Raw genomic sequence first — 21,977 nt, forward strand, 5'->3', positions numbered from 1 at the left:
GAAATGATTTCCACTGGTCCTGAGTCAGCGACTGGACCGTATTTGAAAATAGCAAGAGAGCAAAAGGGGGGAGATTAGGATTAATTTACAGAGTTGTTAGGATGTGGAATGCTCTGCTGGGGGAAGGTAATGGAGGCAAGATCCACATATTAGCCTTCAAGATCTAGATGACTATCTAAATAGGGGTACAGGATGGGGAGGGCGTGAGGCCGATAAACGGGACTCAATGGATTGCTCTTTAAAGGACCAACAGACGCAATAGTCTGAAGGCCTTTGAAAATTTCAGTGGTTCCGTTGCCTGTTGATGTTTATTCTGATACACCTTCAGATTATTTGCTCACACTCAACAATGGGCAACATTTATTAAATATGAATAATAATAATCCTTACATTTGATACAGCACCCTTTATATCAGAGGGTGTCTCGAAGTGCTTCACAGGATATATTATGCTTCACAGGATATATTGTAGAGTGCAGTGACCATGGGCAAAATGTGGCAACCAATTTGCACCCAGAAATTCCCACAAACAGCCATGACTAATTTTATTTGTGGGATTGTTTGTTAGCCAGGACACCAAGAGAAACTCCCATCACTCTGGGAAAATTTCCTACTGGGCTGGATCAATCCATCAGTGCTGGAACTCATCAATTCAGATCTGAAGAGTACCATCATTATTAAACTGCATTGTAATCCTTTTGATTGTAGCTAACATTGGGCACCAGCATCAGGAAGTGCCAATATCTTCTGCTGATAGTAAACACTGTTACATTATTTCTCCTCTGTGTAGCTTAAGATGCTCTCCTATTGAATGGATGGATGTCTTTCGTCAAACATTTCTAGTCAACCATGTAATACTGCTTCAAAATACTCAAGTTGTAAAGTTTGAACAGCCTGGTGTTTTTTTTTATAAAACAAGCTAAGGACCCACAACTTAAACCTCCCTGTGCCCTCGAAGCAATGATTGCATGGATGCTGGCAGTCAAAATACTTCACCTATTGTTCAGTAGATCCCACAGCCCATTAACCTGGAGATATAGCTTTAACATCATATGAACCAGTACAAAAGGTCCCTGAATGGTTCAGTGGGTGAATGCAGTGATCGTCCAGGCATATCAGACTTGTCCAGATTGGGGCTTTGCTATTGCTACAATCCAGAATTGCAGTTCCATGTAAATAACCTCTACATTACCTTCCCCAAGAAAAGTCCAGAACAACATTTGAGCTTTCTGTCCAAGCAACGGAACATGTGCAACAGAGCAGTTACATTCCTGCCAGGAATTACCATAGAGCGCCATTATCCAGACTTATAATCCGGATAGACATCCAATAAAGATCCTCATCAGATTTCTTCACACTGTGGTCACTGGGTATCAAGGGCAAGACTAACTAACTAGGTAAACACAGGGACTCAGATGGAGTTCCAGAGCACGGGGGCTGAAAGCCCACCTGGCCGCTGAGCGAATGGTACTTGAAGCAGATTGAGCAATTCTGAATCCACATTGCCCTTGATACCCAGAGCCAAAAGTTTGTGGAGAAGCCTCTAATGAGGTACTTTGTCAAACGCCTTTGGAAGTCTAAGAAATTCATGGTATGAGAAACCAGAGAGTAGGACCAGAACTCAGCAGGACCTCTGGTATTAGACCATTGCTTTGATACCTGGTAAATCTCTGGTAAAATACACAACTTGCATTTCTAAAGCACCCCTCACGCAGGATAGCATCCTGGAGTGCTTGATGGTGGTGGAGCACAGCCCGAGGGGAGGGGACTGTAGGCACGATCAAAGAGGAAGGTCTTCAGGCACAACCTGAAGATGGGGAAGGAAGGGGCAAGATGGAGGGATAGAGGAAGAGCGTGTCAGAATTTAGGGTGTAGTGGCTGAAAGAGCCATTAATAATGATATTCCTTGCGTGTGATATAGCACTTTTCACGACTTCTAGATGTCTCAAAGCACTTCACAGAATATAAAGTGAATTGACTGTATATTTGTGGGCGAAACACGGCAGCAAAATGCGCACAGTAGCGTCCCACAAACAGTCATGGATTGAAATTACCAATTTATTATTTTTTTCCCCTTGAGGAATTATTATCAGGCGTGTGGAGTATGCAAACTTGCCCAAGGTTTCACCCTGCAGGGAATCCAACCCAAGTCTCCCGCTTGTGAGGCGAGTGCTCTAATTGCTGAGCTTTTGTGGAGTCCTGTAGCTCAGTGGTTAGAGCACTCGCTGTGCAAGCGAGAGACCTGAGTTCAATTCCAGGCAGAGGGGAAACCTCGGGCAAGTTTCCTTACTCCACACAGAGCCTAATAATAATCCCTCCAAAACCCAAAACAATAATAAATTGGTCATTTTCAATCTACGACTGTTTGTGGGACATTGCTGTGCGCAATTGGCTGCCGCGTTCGCCCACAAATATACAGTCAATTCACTTTACAGTGTGTTCTGTGAAGCGCTTTGGGACGTCCTCCCGACGTGAAAAGCGCTATATCAAATGCAAGGATTATTATTATTATTATTATTACAGGACATTGGTATGATATCTGGTATAACACATAGCACATACTGGGATGCAGTGGAGTCAGCCTCTTTCCAGAAAGCATTTGAAAAACAAGTTACAGAAGTTTTTTTTAACTGAACCAAATAGGAGAAGTTCACAGAAACCCTGCAGTGTCCTTTTGTAAAATGTTTTATTCCAACAGTTTGGTACAAAGAAAGTCTCAGATTCTGGGAGTCCTGAAGGCCATTCCCACAGACGGTTGTGTGACCTGCAAGTTGGACAAGCTGCCGAAGTCCTGCAAAAGAGACAAAGAATATTGAAACAAGATGAAAATACATTATACAGTGGTTCAGATCCATCAAATGCCAAGTCCCTCATAGCCATTCATCTCAGCTCCCGCCCTAAAGGGTCACCGCCAATGTCATTTCCTGTGCGTGGCACATGACAGGAAGTGAGACATTTTTAACCCAGGAGCCTGCGCGCATACAAGAATCGCGTCAGCCAGGAGAGGGCACGAGCCCACATACTATTCACGTCAGACATCAATCATTGCTGTACAAAGCGACACTGTATAACCAATAAAAAACAGATAGGTCATCGCCTCCTCCAGTCCTGGCCTGTTATGTTTTTAACCCTCAGCCTCCCTCAGTGCCACAAACACCATCACAGTAAAACACAACTCTTATCATCTGGCATTTTAGTAATGCGTCAAATTATGAAATTTAAGCTGTTCTTTGATGAGTTAAACAGCTCCAAACGTTAAGCAGACAGCATCAAAAAGGAAGCACTACAAAAAAAATCATCTACAAAACAATCAAGTAGCACGCAACCCGATGACACAAATTCTAGTCTGTACTGTGATCTAAAGCCTCTCCTGACAGCTTGCATGATAATGAGATGACTTGAAACGGTTGTGAAGCGAGTGGAAGACAGGGGCTATGGAGGAGCAGAAACACCAGTGCCGTGGCCACCAGTTGAGACACTTCATGTTCCAAACAGGCTCCAGCAGTGGGCTTTCTTGTTGTTCAATGATTTACCCTCATTTATAGCAAAATATAAGAACATAATTTTTTAGGCAAAAGAAGACCAAAGGTTCCATCTAGTTCACCTTTCACCATCCTGGCAGTCGCTTGACATGTCGTGTCCCAAACTATATAATGTATCCCCAGTTATTATTTCCTAACAGAAATCGATACCTAATGTGTTTTTGAAACAAAACAGAGCTTTTCCAAAACTAATTGAATTAAAACATATCAATGATCGGTGTCCACAACATTCCCAGCCAGAAACAAACCAGTAAAAAAATTTATGTAACATCACAAAAAGCCATTCAGTCCATGGTGTCAATGCTGCCTCTTAGGGCAATCAATTAATTTCCCTGTCCCAGTAAATGACTCATTTTAAGATATCCATCCAGTTTATCTTGAAAGCCAATACGGATCCTGCCCCAGGCACCACTTCCCAGGCCATTCCCCAGACTATCTACTCTGCATTAAACAAATCCTCCTAATCTCCCCTCTTGCTAACCATGAATTTCATCCATTCCAGTCACTGACTCACCAACCAGTGGAAACAATTTCTTCTCATCAACTATCAAAACTCCTTATATTTTAATGCTCACTCAGGTCTCTGTTGAAAAGGCCTGAATATAGGCCCAATTTCTCCACTTTCTGTTCATAGGACAAACCACTTGTCTCGGTGCCATCCTTCAGGTGAGATGTTAAACCAAGGACCGTCTGTCTGTTCACGTGGACATTAAAGATCCCATTGCACTATTCAAAAGAGAAGGGAGTTTCTCTCTTGGCAAGTTATCCTCCAGATACAATTGGTCACTCAATCCTTGGCTGTTTGTGGGATGTTGCTAAGTAGAAATGACTTTTGCCTACAAATACACAGTCACTACACTTCACATTAGAATCCCATGAAATGCTTTGAGACAACCCAACATGATAAGTCTTTAGCTCAAATGTAAGGATTCTTATTATCACCCTAGGCTCTATGGCCCTAACATCCTGCCTAAAGCAGGATGGAAAGTGACTCAACACTTGTCCTCGCCAGACTCCACCATCTCCCAGTAGGTTACAATGTCCTCATCCATAAATCCCTTTGCGCCATAGCACCTTCCTAACTCACTGATCTACGCTTACCCGCTCCTCTGCTCAGCTTGGTCTCATTCCCTCTCTATCTATCTTCAGCTCCTAACTTAAAACCCAACTCTTCACCCACGTCTATGGTCACCTTCCCCTACTTAGCATCCAACCCCATCATTGTAAAGCTCTCTAAGACATTATCCTACAAGGAGGCTGGTATATGAAAAGCAAACTGTGCGCAACTTTTCAATTTTTACCATTTAGCTTATACTTCCCTCTTCTTCTTCTTCACAGACCATATAACCTCACAGCTTTGTGTGTGGTTTAGTTTGATTTGTTCCCCAATCTCTGCTCAGTGAAAGCACAGATAATCCCAGAGCTTTTGTACAATACACGACTTTTATACCGAGAACTTGCAATAAAGGCAATTGTGCCTCTCTTGGTACATAAGAAATGCTGGACGAAAAAAAGGTCTATCTAGTCGCCTTCCACCTTCCCGGCAATCGGTTGCACATATATCTCAAACTACCTATGTACTATATCCCAAAATATTACTTCCTAAAAGAAAACTATCTAATCTGTGTTTGAAGGAATCAACACTTCCTACTTCAACAGTCTCACTCGGAAGCCTATTCCACAGGTTTAACTATTACTACTGATAACCGAATAAACCATCAGAAACCTTTCCAATAGTAAGTAAATCAGCAGCTACCGTACAGTGAATCTTTAATCTCCTGACTCGCAATATAAATTGGGAATTGGATTGGTACTTAAAAAGGAAAAATTTACAGGGTTACGAGGTAAGGGCGGGGGAGTGGTACTAGTTGTTTAGCTCTTTCAAAGAGCCAGGCTGAATGGTCTCCTTCATTGCTGTAAAAGTCTATGATAAGAGGAGCAATATTACAATCACATTTTATTTAAAGATTCACAGCTCTTAAGCGTCACAGGACCATCATTAGCCTCAGTAGATCACTGAAAAGTCCACATCCTCCACTTATGGTAGCATCCCACACAAGCAGACTTTTCTGTGTAACTCTCACACTGCTGTTACTCACCAACAACTTCAACATCTCCTTGGTATCGGGATCCACCTCAATGATCTCCTGATCCAGAGCAGAGACCTGAAAACAAACAGAAAATAATCAAACTCTGAACAGACCATCAAATCCAATCAATTCATCAGACTCACAGCCACTGGTCGGTAACAGTGCCTAATGACAATTGACAGCTCTGTGTGGACTTTTAAACTATAGATTCATAAATTTATGTACTCATAGGAAGTACATGTCAGAAAAAGGCTATTTGGCCCTTCCAGTCCATTTATACTCCACACAAGGCCCATCCTAGATCCTATCTCTAGTCTCGTAGGTCAGGTTTCTCCCCATATCCCTCAACTTAATGCTTTTTTTAACCATGTCTTTTATTTAAGTGCACGTGGTTGTCGCCCCAACAACCAACTGTCAGAGAATTCCTCGCTCTCACCCTCTCTCTCTGTGTGAATGTTCCTCCTATTCTCCGGTCTGGACCTCCAGGTTCTGATATCAAAACTTGACCCTCAAGTTCTAGACTCACCGACTCAAGAAATTACCTTTCCCTGTCCACCGTGTCTAACCCTCCCATCGATCATCTTACACACCTCTATCACAAACCCGCCCCCCTCAGCCTTGCTAGTATGGTAAACGAAGTTCAAACAGCAGGACATATAAAAACTTTCATCGTGAAATAGTCCAAACCTAGTTATCTCCCAGCCCAGCCTAATCCAAGGTTACCATCAAATTTAGTAATCCCCCACTCCCCCAACTTTTCAACACAGTTAGAGAGGCAATCCACACATGTGCACTCCTGACAACCTGCACATTAGGATGATAGGATACATTAGGGGACAAGTGTTTGAGGTAAACCCACCTCTGGGACGTAGTTATCCCTCCTCTCTCGCTCCTCTTCTTGCAGTTTGATGGAGATACCTCTGACAGGCCCACGCTGGATACGTTTCATTAAGTGCGTCACGTACCTGAGTAAATCACAAACATTGGTCACCTCACACACCTCAGTGATCCCATCACCTGGGCCAATTTAGCCATGATACCTGCACACAATACTAGATTCGAGCCTTCTGCCACTTTGCGCCCACCCTCTGGAACTCTCATCCCACAGTCCCTCTGTCTCCCCCCTCCCTCGCTATCTTCAAGACCCATCTCAAGACCCTCCTCTTCGACCGTGCTTTCGATTTCCCTGCCATCCTCCCCCACCCCAACCCTCAGCTCGGGTCAGTAACTCTGTCTGTTCAGCACCTTGGTACGTCCTTCCAATATGAAAGGCACTTTATAAATGTAATTTTGTTGTTATAATATAATAATAATAATCCTTGCATTTGATATAGCGCTTTTCACGTCGGGAGGACGCCCCAAAGCGCTTCACAGAAAACACTGTAAAGTGAATTGGCTGTATATTTTTGTGGGCGAACGCGGCAGCCAATTGCGTACAGCAGTTTCCCACAAACAGTCGTGGATTGAAAATGACCAATTTATTATTGTTTTGTTTTGGAGGGATTATTATTAGGCTCTGCGTGGAGTAAGGAAACTTGCCCAAGGTTTCGCCCTCTGCCTGGAATTGAACTCAGGTCTCTCACTTGCAAAGCGAGTGCTCTAACCACTGAGCTACAGGACTCCACTTGTTGTTGTAGTAGATAGTGTCTTCCAACTTAGTTACACAACTAGCATGAGTTAGGAGTTTCAACCCAGCTATAAACTCAATTACTTCCAAGTTCCATTGAAATTTTTAAATTCATCGGTTATATTTGATGTTATGTCTCAGAGAAGACTTTGTACATTTTTAATCCTACAAGTGTACAGCCTCTCTTCACCTCAATCCTATAGGGATACAAATCCAATGTCAAAACAGGTAAATAAATAGCCTTGCATATTTAATACAGCAGTTTTCATGTCAGAAGGACATCTCAAAGCAATTCATGATTACTATAAAGTGTAATGACTGCTCATTTTGTAGGCAAACATAGTAGTCAATCTATACATAGCAATGTCCTACAGCTAGCCATGACGTGAATGCCCAGGAGCATCTACCTTCTCTTTTTCAGTTGTGCCATGGGATCTTCAATGTCCACATGAACAGGTAGATAGAACCTCAAACGCCTCATCCAAAAGCAGCGCTTTGAGCAAATACAGCAGACGCTCCGCATTACAGCCTAGATTATGTGAGTTCAGGGTTTCCGATTCGAAGCTTGAACCCACAATCTATGACTCAAGAGACAAAAGTATCACCAAGTGAGCCAGGCTGACTACCACCCAAAGAAGGTACAGCATATAGGCATAATGGAAGACATATGCATTCCATGGTTGGTTTTGAACTTCCAAGGGGAAAGCTGAAAGATCTAACTGACTCCTCCTTCACTGTGTCAAAACAGTGTGGGACTGCAAAACAACCACTGAGCTACAGGACACCATAAGAATGGTAACGGGTTTCCACGAGTCGGACACTCGGCTGACCCAAAAAAGCGTTTCTGACGAAGATCAAAGTGTTCCGCTAATAAAGTAGGTGCGTACGCTAATTTCACAGCTTACCCTGCGATCTTGTTGCGGAGTCTCTTGCTGGGGATGATGGCGATCTCTTCACACACCCTCTTGTTTGTGTGAAAGTCATTGCCAAGCCGGGTATAGTATTTCTCGATGATCACCCGAGCGGCTTTCTTGACGGTCTTAGTCCTGACACGACCCTGGAAGCAGATTGCAGAGCAGTTTTACAAACCCGGCATGGGTTGCACGCAAGACTTCAATGGTGTAATGATAGAATACAGAGAGTACAGCTCCCGAACAGGCCCTACTGCCCACCCAGTCCAACCGGTGTATACTCCACGGGAGTGAATAAAGGATCAAGACACACTTTGCATGCAGTGGAAATCCAGAATTCTCTCCCCCAAGGGCTGTGGTGCTGGATTGTTCAGAATGAGGTGGATAGATATTTGTCAGAACAGGGTATCAAAGGATCATAGAATTATACATCACAGAAAGAGGTCATTCAGCCCTTGTGTCTGTGACGGCTCTTTGAAAAGAGCTTCTAAATCAACCCCACTCCCCCACACTCTCCCCATAGCCCTGATCAACCCCACTCCCCCGTTCTCTCCCCATAGCCCTGCAAACTTGTCCTCCCCAAATAATTATCTACTCTCTCAAAAGTTGTTATTGAATGGAATATGGACACGCAGCAAAGGCGGGTAATTGGACTTGAGGTACAGATCAGCTATGATCTTATAGAATGGCAGAACAGGCTCAAGGGGCTGAAAGGCCTCTTCCTGTTCTCAACAATAACATTTCATTTATAGAGCGCCTTTTATGTCGAGAGGACGTCCCAAGCCGCTGGACAGTTGGGTCGGGACCCGAGCATTGGGGGGAAATGGTCAGGGGGAGGGGGCGAGGAGGGAGGGAAATGGTCAGGGTGAGGGGAGGGAGGGAGCGAGGAGGGGGGAAATGGTCAGGGTGAGGGGTGGGAAGGGAGGGAGCGAGGAGGGGGTAGAGAGTCGAGAGCGGAGCTGAAGGCACAGTCAAAGAGGAAGGTCTTGAGACCGGCCTTGAAGGAGGAAAGGGAGGAGGCGGCGAAGGCACTGGGGATAGAGTTCCAGAGCCTCGGGGCTGAGAGGCTGAAGGCCACCGATGGTAGGACTGTTGGGGCGGGGGATGTGGAGCAGACCGGAGCCAGAGGGACGGAGGGTACGGGCAGGTACGTGGGGGGATAGTAGGTTGGAGAGATAGGAGGGAGCGAGTTAAGTTAAGTTCTCGTGTGTTAAGATGCCATGAATTACTCCGAGAGTGAATGAAGTATAAAATCCTCATTTGCAGCATTAAACAGCAGAAGCTCCGGGCACCACAGGACCTGGTCGCTGAGCTCTGACGGGGTGGAGGTGGATGGGGGCCACGGCTCCTGGTCCTGCTGGAGGCCAGAACCTCACAAACCCCGGGGATCACTTCTCTCGGTGTGTGTGTGGGGGGGGAGGGGCTGCCAACACAGAGCCAAAGGCCTCGGCCTCACACACCGCAGACCTTCCGCCCTCAGGAGCAGAGCCGCCCGCGCCCTACGCGAGTGTCCCGACTCCGGCACCAGGAGGCCCGGCGTCCGCAGCCGCGCCCCTGCGCTGGTCCCCGCGGCAGTACCGGCGGCCAAGGCCCCCCCGCGGGCTGTCGCGGTGTCCGGGGGGAGCGGGGACGGCCGCCGGGGGCCGGATGGCGGCAGATTGCACGGCGCCGCGGTCCCGCTCTCACCCACCATCTTGGAGTCCAGCAGCTGGAAGAGAGCGAGGGATTGTGGGAGAGCGATACGAGGACCCCGAGCGGAGAGCTGCCCTCTGCACTGCCTGATTGGGCGGTTTGTGCGGGTTTCACTCCCAATTGGGCGGGTTTGTGTTTCCCTGTGTGTGTGTGTGTGTGTGTGTGGAAAACAGCTTTGGCCTAATTTTTGAAATGTTTCAATTTAAACCCAACAAATATGTCTCCCCTTTTCTTACATAGGTTTCGTAAGCACTGACCCTAAACTGACCACTCTCTACTGCCCACCACAGTCAGCACACAATATTGGGCGACTTTGGGGCTCGTGTCCGGTTGGCAATTTTAATTTTAATTTCTGCCCATTCCACACTGTGGCTCACATGTTGTTCTCTCACCTCTGAGTCAGAAAGTTATGGGTTCGAGCCCCACATGTCAGGGTCTTTGAGCTCGTAGTCTGAGCAGACGCTCCAATGCAGCGCTGGGGGGCGGTTGCATTGTCAAGAGGTGCCGTCCTTGGGATGAGACGTTATACCAACCTCCCGTCTGCCTGTTCAGGTGGACATTACAGATCCCATGGCATTATTCAAAAAGAGAAGGGAGGTTCTCTCTCTCACTGCATTTATAATAACCCTTGCATTTATTTAATACCTTATCATGCCGTGGAGATGTCTCAAAGAGCTTCACAACATGTACTGTAAAGTGATGTGACTGTATGTTGTGGGCAAAATCTTCTGACTCACGAGACGAGAGTGTTACCACTAACAGTCCTCTCCTTTTCAATATCTACACGTTCCCAGTTAGCAATGGGGTCATCCACAGGCATGAGGTTAATGTGGCAGCCAGTAAATCCTGTGAAGCGCTTTGAGATGTTCCAAAGTGGATGTTCAAATCCAAGGAAAGGATAATTACTACTCATAATTGTTGTTAAAGAGGAAGCTGGAGAGTCTGATCCAGCGGTGAGGGAAGAAACAACGTGCAATGGAATTGTAATTCCATGGTTTTATTTTTCAACATAGCAAATGGGAAACAAAATAGCCTGGCAAACAAACACACCTGTTAGTTCTAACTGGACTAAAGGATACATGCAGTGAAAGCCAAAATAATTCTCTTATAGTTTTGAATCCATTTTGTATTTTCCAAGAAATTGCTGGGATTTGTTTATATCTGTGGTTTTTAATAAAGAACTTTGGGGAAGATTTATTTGTGTCAGTTTGTTAGTGAAAATTGTTTATTAGTCACCATTGTTATCAGGTACCTACAGAAATCCCCAGTCAACGGGTAAAGACAACAACAACTTGCATTATGTAGTACCCTTCATGCCAGACGGCATTTCAGAATGCTTAAGGCACCAGAGAAGGAAACTTTTCGGATGCTGCTTTGAGCAATTGGCTGCAGCGTTTTGCAGACAAAATATAGTTAATTCACTTTACAGTATATTCTGTAAAGTACTTTGAGACATCTGAATGTGTCAGAAAATGTTGACATGTATTAGAACAAGCTGGCTGATCCGGAGTGAGTTATGCAGGATGGTTATGTGCTGGCTGTTCGTGGCTTGAGTTACATTGACTTCACTCCTCAGTGCTGCTGTCCTCAGTGTTCTTCTCTTCCTGCTCACTCCCAGAGCTTTCTCCACTCACCGTCCGCTCCTCCTCTCCCATGCAGATTTTCTTCTTCTTACTCTCCTGAGGAAAATAGAAACATAGAAACAGGAGGCCATTCAGCTCCTCAAGCCTGTTCACCATTCTATAAGATCATGGCTGATCTGTACCTCAAGTCCAATTACTTGCCCCGTATCCCTTGATACCCTGACCTAGCAAATATCTATCCAACTCAGTCTTGACAATGTAAATGGATCCAGCCATAATCCGCAGCCTTTTGGGGGAGAAAGTTCCAGATTTCCACTACACTTTGGGTGAAAAACTGCCCCTGATTTCATTCCTAAATGGCCCGGCTCTAATTTTAGGATTATGCCCCCTTGTTCTGGATTCCCTCATCAGAGGAAATAGTTTCTCTGATGATTAGATGATTAAATAAAGTATGGAATTTACGGGTTTTGTGTATGTTGGTTGATTATGCTTTTTGGACTGTTAGGAAAACTAGGGGGTATTACACATCACAAGAGACTCAGTAGTTTGGGTTGGAGAATCGATGGGTTTCCATAGCTGTCAGACGCCCGGCTGATCAAACATAAAATAGCTGCAGGTAGGAGGTCAGTGAGCTAGAACATTGCCGAATGGCTGAATTAGTCACAATGATACGGACACCAATCTAGTTGAAAGTAAACATCTTAAACTACCTTCAGCATAAGTATTAGCAGCACTCAGTACATTATTGAAAGAATTAAAGTAATAATAATTCTTGCATTTGATATAGCATCTTATCACATCTCAAAGCGCTTCACAGAATATACTGCAAAATGAATTGACTGTACATTTTGTGAGCAAAACACAGCAGCCAATTGCGCACAGCAGTGTCTCACAAACAGTCGTAGATTGAGTGACTTTTTTAAATTATTTATTTGAAGGGATTATTACCCCTGGAAAAGTGATCCGCCAATCGACTAACAACCAGGTTCCTACTTACTGCTGGGTAAACAGAGACGTGTGGAGTGAGGAAACTTGCCCAATTGTTTGCTCTGCGGGAATCAAACGTTTTACGAGGCAAGTGCTCTAACCACTAAGCTACATGACTCCTTGAAGGATAAAGGATGCTAAGCTGTGGTTCAGTCAAAAGGATCTGATGATGTTGAAAAGCTTGAAAGGATCTCGTTGAACGTGTTATAAGATCTCTTTGATTCAGTTACTCTTCTGCTACCTCACTGACAGCCTTTTATTGTCCTCCTTATAACGCTGTCTCGCTGTCTCTGTGACCCTGGCATTGGGCTCACTCTGCTCTGTGTGGGACGAACATGAGGTCACGGAAACTACACTCGATCTTATAGCTCTCCCATCTGCCACCCAGTAATGGATCAGTCAGGTAGCTGACTCCTTCCTCGTTTAGTCAGTAACCCTCGGCTCCAACCCTTCTGTAGCACAGCAGGTTTGGATCATATGGCCATTCCCATTGCTCAACAACATAGAATATTACAGCACAGAAGGAGGCCATTCGGCCCATCGTGCCTGTGTCGGCTGTTTGGAAGAGCTGCCCAATCATCCCCACTCCCCCACTCCTTCCCCAAATCCTTGCAAGTTTTTCCTTTTCAAGAACCTATCCAAATCCCTTTTGAAAGTTGTTTTTGAATTAGTTTCCACCCTTTCAGCTTACATGACCTCACTCTTTACCCAGAGGGAGCTTTCTCAGCTCTGACTCAGAGGGTCCCCACACATATCCCTGAAATTCACTCCTTTTTAGATGTTTATCTAGTTCCCTTTTGAATAATAATAATAATCCTTGCATTTGATATTTCGCATTATCACGTCTTCGAGGTATCTCAAAGCGCTTCATGGAATATACTGTAAATGGAATTGACTGTATACGAAACACAAAGTATATCCCGTGAAGCCTTTTCAGACGTCTCGATGACCTGATAAGGCGCTATATCAAATGCAGGGATTATTATTATTATTATTTGAGCTCACAGTCTAGACTAACTCTCCAGTGCAGTGCTGGGTGGGGCTGAAGTACATTATAGGCAGTGTTATCAAACGCAAGGATTATTATTAGGCAGAGGCCATGAGGAGCAGTGATTCCCCTCCTCCTCCACTGCCCCTTTTACCTGCTGGGCTTGGGGTCTGCGGGGGTATCGGCCGATGTCACTCCGCAGTCTCTGGACTCTCTCCCACTCCCCCCGCAGCCTGGCCTGGCTGTACTCGGACTCACAGGCCACAATGCGCTGCAGAGTGGCTTGGTTTTCCTGTGAGATCCGCGCTTGCTCTCTCTGCCGCTTCTCCACATTCAGACTCAAACAAGAAACAGACGAGGTATCAAACCAGATCAAACCAGACATCAGATACAGGCATTAACAGCACAGTTCCTCTATTCAAGAACGAGCCTGACACTTACATCATCTCACCCCCTTCACCCCCTCTTGGTACTTTGTGTGTCAGCCTGGCGCAGTGGTAGCGCTCTCACTCTCTTATTTTTTTGAAGGGATTGTTACCCCCGGAAAAGCAATCGACCAATCAACTAACATGCATGTTCCTACTCATTGCTGGGTACTCAGAGGTGTGTGTGTGTAATAAGGAAACTTGTGCAATGTTTCGCCCTGACCCGCCTGGGAATTGAACCCAGGACCTCTCGCTTGCGAGGCGAGCGCTCTAACCACTGAGCTGCAGGACTCCACATTGTGTTTCCTGCGGAGGGCAGTCTCTGTACCTTTTACACGAGTAGCTGTTCCAGTTCTGCACCGTCCCCTTGGAGTTCACTATGTCGGCCAGTTTGGACGAAAGGATCTGATTATCTCTCGTTATTTGGGCCAAACGCTCCTCCTCTAGCTGAGGAGAGGACAGAGAGGCATTAGCTGCAGGCAGCTGTATCTCCTGAAGGTTTATTGTTGTTGAGTTTCCCGTTAAATGAAAACTTGATAATTGGTTAACACTTGCCAACTTATTTACAAGCAAAATATAGCAGGTTTTTGGCTGCACTGTTGGTCATCTTCACCTCCTCACCCCTGCACCGGGTCCCAGCCAGCTGTGTGAAGCACCACCTGATGTGAAAGGCGCTAAATAATAATTGTAGTAACTAGTTCACCTTAATAGGATATAGTAGTGTGTCAGTTTGTCAGCCCGGCTCAGTATGTGTGTCAGCCCGTGGTGGGCGGGCCATCAGCCACTCTGCCCCCACCCTCTTGAACTCCATCCCGCAGTTCCTCCACCTCACCCCCTCCCTTGCCTCCTTCAAGACCTGTCTCAAGTCTCTCCTTTTTGACCGTGTCTTCGGTTACCCTCCTTCCCACCCTTGTCCTCCACCTTCCCCAATCCCAATCCCAGCTCGGGTCCAAAACTCTGATTGTCCAGCACCTTGGGACATCTTCCTGATGTGAAAGGTGCTTTACAAATGTAAAACAAAAACAGAAGTCACTGGGAACACTCAGGGGACCTGTCCACTACCCCATTTTCTCCTTTGTCTTCCTTGCCTCCCCCTCTCTGTGAGTCCTTAAAAGCCTCTCCCTCCCAACATGCCTCAGTTCTGACGAAAGGTCGTGGACCTGAAACATTGACTCACATTTATTTCTCTATAGATGCTGCCTGACCTGCTGAGGGTTCCCAGCGACTTCTGTTTTTGTTTCAGATTTCCAACATCTGCAGTTTTTTGTGTTTTGGCCATATAATTGTAATTTTGTTGTTGTTGTTGTTGAGTCAGAAGGTTGTGGGTTCAAATCCCACACTGGGACATGGTCTAAGCTGACACTCCAATGCAGTGCTGGGGGGTGTTGTATTGTTGGAGGTGCCATCCTTCAATCGAGGCCTTAAATTAAGATCCTGTTTGATGTTCAGGTGGATGTTAAAGATCCTGTGGCGCTGTTGGAAAAGAGAAGCCAACAATCCACCAGATAAAATTGGCCACTCACTCACATGACTGTTCGTGGAACACTGCTGTGTTCAATTGTGCTGCTGCGTTTCACCTACAAATTACCAGTCACTTCATTTCACAGTGAATCCTGCGAAGTGCTTTGAGATGTCTTTCTGACGTGATAAGCCGCCCACCCATAAGCAAGCATTATTAGTATTATTGCTCTGCCTATGACAGGAGCTGCTGATAGCGAGAGTGCAGATACCATTGTGGCTAGATTTGAATATTGGCAATAAATGTATCGTGGAATCATAGAATCATACAGCACAGAAGGAGGCCTTTCGGCCCATCGTGTCTGTGCCGATTACATAGGTCACAGGGCCAAGGGTGGACTCCTGTAGAACTCTCTGTCAATATGTCGGCTTCACAATAATAATAACTTGCATTTGTTCTCCCCCTTTCATGTAAAAATAATCACCTCAAATTGCTTTCCAAATTCTTGATTGGATGTGAAGTGATTGTTGTTACAGAGACAAACACAGCAGCTAATCTACACAACAACAACAACTTGCATTTACACAGCGCCCTTCACGTGAGGTAGCGTCCCGGAGCGCTTGACAGTGGAAGAGTCTGACCCTGAGCCAGGGGGAGAGGGAGGGGGAGGTAACTGTAAGCACGATCAAAAAGGAAGGTCTAGGTGGAATTTGAAGGTGGGGAGTGAGGGGGGGGTGAGGCGGAGGGATTGAGGGAAAGTGTCAGAGTTTCAGGGCGCAGTGGCTGAAGGCAGCCACCGATGGTGGAGCGGAGGGGACACAGGATGAACAGGAGGCTGGAGCCAGCCGAGCGGAGGCAGCGAGTGGGGGAGTGGAGGGTGAGCAGGTCGGAGAGGTAGGGAGGTGCCAGGGCATAAAGGGATTTAAAACGAGGGAGAGGATCGTAGCAAGGAGACAAGTTGCCCAATTCATTTGAATTTGGGGGAAATTTGGATGGGAGAGAAATATAAACCAGGGAAACTGGGATAAAAGACTACACGTGTCTCTAACATAGTGATATGTAACAGCTTGAAATACAGTGTCTAAACATTACGTAGTTAACCATTCCATTCCCTGGGGAGACAGACAGACGCTGGAAGCAGAAAATGTCTGTTTCAAGAACAAATGAGATCGATTTGTGCTCAAAAATAATATCTGGGGACAAAGTATATAGTTTGGGACATGACACGTCAGTAACTGCCAGGACGCTGGAAGGTGAACTGTATGGACCTTGGGCTTCTCTTGCCAGCAAATTCTTATGTTCCTTTAAGATCAGTGCAAAATGAGAGATTCCCTCTCCATAATGTGGAATGAGGTGTGGGTACTAGACAGCGCGAAGTCTAGGGTATAACTAACTGCTGTGGATGGGGTACAACAGCCTGTATTTAAGCTCCAAGCCGCTACCCTGTGTGAAGGTGCTGTATAAATGCAAGTTGTTGTTGTTGCTGCTGCTGCATTTCCTGGGATGGGAGGACCGAGGCTGTCATGTTACCTGTAGTTTTTTGAGTTTGACTTGGAGATGGGCAGGCATCTGAGGGCCAGTTGTGTCCACCGTAGGAGTGGCTTTCTGCACCTAGAGAAACAAGACACTTGCAATCTGATGGCTCTACATAATTTGCAATAAAGGTAGAGTTTAGAAACATAGGAACAGGAGGAGGCCATTCAACCCCTCGTTTATTGTTCCACCATTCTACAAGATCATGGCTGATCTGTACCTCAAGTCCAATTACCCGCCCATACCCCTTTTCCTTGATACCCTGACCTAATAAACATCTATCCACCTCAGTTATACAGCACAGAATCTCAGAATCCCATCTGGCCCCTCGTGTCTGTGCTTTTCCTTTCAGTCTCACTTACCTGTTTGCCTCCTCACCTCCGCGCACATCCTTGTAATTCATTCCTTTTTAGATGGTCATCTAGTTCCCTTTGGAGTAACAGTAATAATAATCCTTGCATTTGATACAGCGCCTTATCAAGTTGTTCAGATGCCTCAAAGCGCTTCACAGAATATACTGTAAAGTGAATTGACTGTATATTTTGTGGACGAAATGCGGCAGCCAATTGCGCACAGTAGCATCCCACAAACAGACGTGGATTGAGTGACCAAATTATTATCATATTTTTAAAATTTATTTTATTGAAGGTATTATTACGCCCAGAAAAGCGATCCATCAATCGACTAACAACCGGGTTCCTACTTACTACTGGTAAACAGAGATGTGTGGAGTGAGGAAACTTCCCAGGAATCAAACCCAGGTCCTCTCGCTTGCGAGGCGAGTGCTCTAACCACTGAGCTACAGGACATTACAATGCTTCTTAAGGCTCCTGTTGGCAAAGGTTTACAATTTCCTCTGCCCTCGTATTACTGAGCAGCCAGCATTGATATGCAGTCTGTTTGTGCTTTTCTCTGGCTGTGTTAGTGTGAAGCTTGGATGGGTTTCCCTGCAGTCTGTGAATGTTAGAAGAAACATAACATTATAGATAGTGATAATAATATTAGTTTATGCACCAAAACTTTTTTGGGGGGTCAACCAGCTGTCTTTTGCAGAAGGAAACCCATCACCATGTGTATCAGAATCCAAATCAGACTGAGAATTCCACTTATGTCTTTATTGCCGTTAAGGAACAGGAACACGGAGACCACCACAGAGAGTTGACTAGATTCCAACATTCCGTTGCTAAGCACGTTACCTCGGCACAGCTCAGCTCCAAGGAGACCCCCCCGCTCACCTCAACAGCCAGGATAGTCACCCGTTGGTCATTTGACATCTGATAAGCGCAGGTTTGACTCTCACGTCTTAAAGCCATGACCTTTGTCCTGTGAAGCCCTGTAGCTCAGTGGTTAGAGCTTTCGCCTCGCAAGTGAGAGGGCCTGGGTTCAATTCCCGGGCAGGGCGAAACGTTGGGGAAGTTTCCTTACTCCACTCACACACCGCTGTTTACCAGCAGTAAGTAGGAACCCGGTAGGTTACCGATTAGCAGATCGCTTTTCCAGGGGTAATAATCCCATTAAATAAATAAATAAATAAATAGGTCAATCAATCCTTTTACTGGGAATCAAAGGGAACGACAATCACCAGTGCGAGAAAAGAGGGCCATCATTCATGGAAACAAGGGAAAATGCAAGTGAGAGAGGGGGGGGAGTGAGTCTCTTGGGGGGAATGAGGGCAAGTCCCAGAGCGCTTGATAGGGCGGAGCACGACCCCGAGCCAGGGGGAGGGGGAGGTGAACGTAGGCACGGTCGAAGAAGAAGGTCTTCAGGCGCGACCTGAAGATGGAGAAGGAGGGGGCGAGGTGGACGGATAGAGGAAGAGTGTTCCAGAGTTTCGGGACGGAGTAGATGAACGTGCGAGTACAACACTGATCATTGTGCGGACAACACAAAGTTAGGGAGGGGGTAAACAGTGAGAAGGATAGGAGCCGACTGCAGGAAGACATAGACAGATGGTAAAATGGGCGACACATGGCAGATGAGTTTCAATGTGGAGAAATGCAAAGTAATGCATTTTGGTAGAAAGAATGAGGGGAGCAATATAGGCGGTAATACAATCTTAAGGGGGTAAAAGAACAGAGAGACCTGGGGGTGCAGGTAAATGAATCCTTGAAGGTGGCAGGACAGGTAGATACAGCTGTAAAAAGGGCATATGGGATACTGGGCTTTATAAATAGGGGCATAGAGTACAAGAGTCAGGAGGTGATGATTAACCCATATAAACACTGGTTAGGCCTCAGTTAGAATACTGCGCCCAGTTCTGGGCACCGCACTATAGGAAGGATGTTAAGGCATTGGAAAGGGTACAGAGGAGATTTACGAGGATGGTACCAGGAATGAGGGACCGTGATGATGAGGAAAGGCTGGAGAGGGGAGGATTATTCTCATTGGAGCAGAGAAGGTTATGAGGAAACCTAATAGAGGTCTTCAAAATCATGAGGGGATTTGATAGGTTAAAAAGGGAAAACTGTTCCCACTGGTGTGTGTGTCGGTGACTCGAGGTCACAGATTCAAAACAGTCTCTAAAAGAAGCCGAGGGGAGGGGAGAAGACATTTTTTCACGCAGCGAGTTGTTTGAATCTGGAACTCAGTGCCTGAAAGGGCGGTCGAGGCCGATTCGATAACTACTTTTAATAACGCGGTGGACGGGTATTTGAGGAGGACGGGTTTGCAGGTTATGGGGAAAGGGCTGGGAGTGGGATTGAGATTACATTGCTCTTCTCAAAGAGCCGCACAAACTCGATGGGCCGAATGGCCTCCCTTTGTGCTGTATGATTCTATGATTCTATGATAAAGAAGCCTTTTTGCTCAGTGTTATGACTGTATGTTCAAGCGCTCTGGGACGCTACCCTGCGTGAAGGGAGCTATTTGGGATGTCCTCTCGACATGAAAGACCCTATAGAAATGTAATTTTATTGTTGTATATAAATGCAAGTTGTTTTTAGTAGGTGACTGATTCTTACTTGCTCTCTGAGTCTCTGTCTTTAAGTCATTAGCTTAACAATAATAACAACCCATCTTCTATCAAGCTAAATATTCCACAGTGAACAGAAGTCATACAATTCACAGAACACACACACACACACATACACGTGCGATTAATAAAATGATAAAGAAAAACTTTAAATTAGGCAAAGTAACTATTCTCACTCTGTAATCGCAGCTGGACAGAGCTTAACTACAACATACTCAGTGACTACACATTATTGTAAACAAAAGGCAAAGTACTGTAGATGCTGGAAATCTGAAATAAAAACAGAAGTGGCTGGGAACACTCAGCGGGTCAGGCAACATCTATGGAGAGAGGAAAGTGGGTTAACGTTTCAGGCGGATTACTTTTCATTAGAACCCCTAGGACTCATTAACAGGACAATTCACCTGCGTTCTGACGAAAGGTCACCTGAATCGACTGAAACTTTTACTCACTTTCCTCCCTCCATAGATGCCGCCTGACCAGCAGAGTGTTCCCAGCCACTTCTGTTTTTATTACACTCTAAAGTAAAGCGCTTTGAGACGTCCTCCCGGTGTGACAGGCGCCTTATCAAACAAACGTGAGGAATATTTTTGGTGAATGAAACACCAGATAACCTTGCTCTTGTGTTGCTGGTAATCCGCCTGGTCCCATCTCTGCTGCAGATACCTATTGCAGGTCGGTACCGCGGGCTGGTAAGATCGGTGCATGTTACCCTGTCCGTGTCTCAGAGATATGAGCATTCAGCTGACAAGCAGCTCAGAACAGAACTGTGCTGCCCAGTGCAACCAACACCACCACACACTGAGCCATTCCTTACTGGGTCCTAGTGCTTCAGCCTTAGCACATAAAGATCACTTAGCACTTTAATGTCTTGACTTTATTCTATTCCATTTATACACACAGAGAAAGACACACCTGTCAAAAACAAACACTCATGCGCACACACTCACACACACACACGCTCACACGCTCATGCACACAAGCTCACACACATGAACTCACACACATACACATGAACTCACACACACACTCACACACACACATGAACTCACACACACACACATGCTCACACACAAGTTTCTTTACGGGGTCAAATTCTGTTAAATAATAATCCTTGAGTTTGATATATGTCTCAAACTGCTTCACTCCTGTAAAGTGTGTATTTTGTAGGTGAATAAGGCACACAACAATATCCCACAAACAGCCATGGAGTGAGTGACCGGTTTTATTTGGGGGATTTATTTGGCCAGAACACTGTAAGAGAGAGAGAGAAACTCCATTCTCTTTTCCAATAGCCCCGCGGGATCTTTAACATCCACCTGAACAGGCAGACGGGACCTCGGTTTCACGTCTCATCTGAAGGACGGCACCTCTCACAATGCAGCTCTCCCCCAGCAGTGCATTTGAACAGCTGCTTAGACAATATGGGCTTGAACCCACAACCTTTGATACACTGTCGGGAGAACGTCTCAAACTGCTTCGATACTGTAAAGTGTCCGGGATTGACTGACAGTGACGGGGAGTGACTGTGAGTATCTGTGAGTGGCTGACAGTGAGCATGAGTGACTGGGAGATGCTGAGAGCAACTATGATTGACAAAGGCGGCACTGGGACACAGAGGCAATGGCTGGAGTCACTGCCTGAGGGCTGGTGTCGGAGGCAGTTATTGCATGGAGTAGGGCTGTGTTACTATGGGATTTGCTGGTCACAGTTTCTTGTGTGTTAATAAATTATCTCACTTGGTTACAGATTAACACAAAGACACTGAGGCTGCTGCTCACCAGCCTGGCTCCTGACACCATCCAGGCCTGTCTCTGTCACTGACAACAACAACAACAAGATTGCACTTGTGGAGCGGCTTTCACGTCGGGAGGACGTCCCAAGGCGCTGGATAGTGACAGCATTTCAGATTTGAGCTGGAGTCAGGGGGTAGAAGGGAGGGGAGAGGAAGGGGGGTGGCCGATGGCATGGTCGAAGAGGAGGGTTTTGAGGCGGGACTTGAAGGAGGCTAAGGAGGGGGGGTGAGGCGGAGTGACTGGAGGATGGAATTCCAGAGGTTGGGGGCAGAGTGGCTGAAGACTCTCCCGCCAATGGTGGGGCGGGTGGGTCGGGGGAGGTGGAGCAGGGCAAGGGCTGGTTGAGCAGAGGGAGCGGGCGGGTTGGTAGGGGG

General features: G+C 46.0%; 2 protein-coding genes across 3 annotated transcripts; both read right to left on the reverse strand.

Annotated features, from left to right (window-relative positions):
- Positions 1-2,668: 2,668 nt before the first annotated feature.
- zgc:114188 (40S ribosomal protein S17-like) lies at positions 2,669-9,943 on the reverse strand. Its single transcript, XM_007908094.2, has 5 exons — positions 9,860-9,943; positions 8,164-8,315; positions 6,491-6,596; positions 5,641-5,706; positions 2,669-2,790 (listed from the first exon to the last, which is right to left on the reverse strand). Exons 1-5 carry the CDS (start codon positions 9,860-9,862, stop codon positions 2,716-2,718), a joined length of 402 nt encoding a protein of 133 aa, XP_007906285.1. The 5' UTR covers positions 9,863-9,943; the 3' UTR covers positions 2,669-2,715.
- A 1,347-nt stretch (positions 9,944-11,290) lies between these two features.
- LOC103188198 (sperm axonemal maintenance protein CFAP97D1) lies at positions 11,291-20,605 on the reverse strand. 2 transcript variants are annotated; one of them, XM_007908092.2, is made up of 5 exons: positions 20,422-20,605; positions 16,834-16,914; positions 14,173-14,291; positions 13,574-13,757; positions 11,291-11,540 (listed from the first exon to the last, which is right to left on the reverse strand). In XM_007908092.2, the coding sequence occupies exons 1-5, from the start codon at positions 20,545-20,547 to the stop codon at positions 11,427-11,429; spliced, it is 624 nt and encodes a 207-aa protein (XP_007906283.1). In that variant the 5' UTR covers positions 20,548-20,605; the 3' UTR covers positions 11,291-11,426. The 2 variants fall into 2 exon arrangements, with proteins under 2 accessions (XP_007906283.1, XP_007906284.1); XM_007908093.2 differs by lacking the exon at positions 16,834-16,914.
- Between the last annotated feature and the right edge of the window lie 1,372 nt (positions 20,606-21,977).

Source organism: Callorhinchus milii, unplaced genomic scaffold, assembly GCF_018977255.1.
Source record: "Callorhinchus milii isolate IMCB2004 unplaced genomic scaffold, IMCB_Cmil_1.0 Scaffold22, whole genome shotgun sequence".
Taxonomy (NCBI): domain Eukaryota; kingdom Metazoa; phylum Chordata; class Chondrichthyes; order Chimaeriformes; family Callorhinchidae; genus Callorhinchus; species Callorhinchus milii.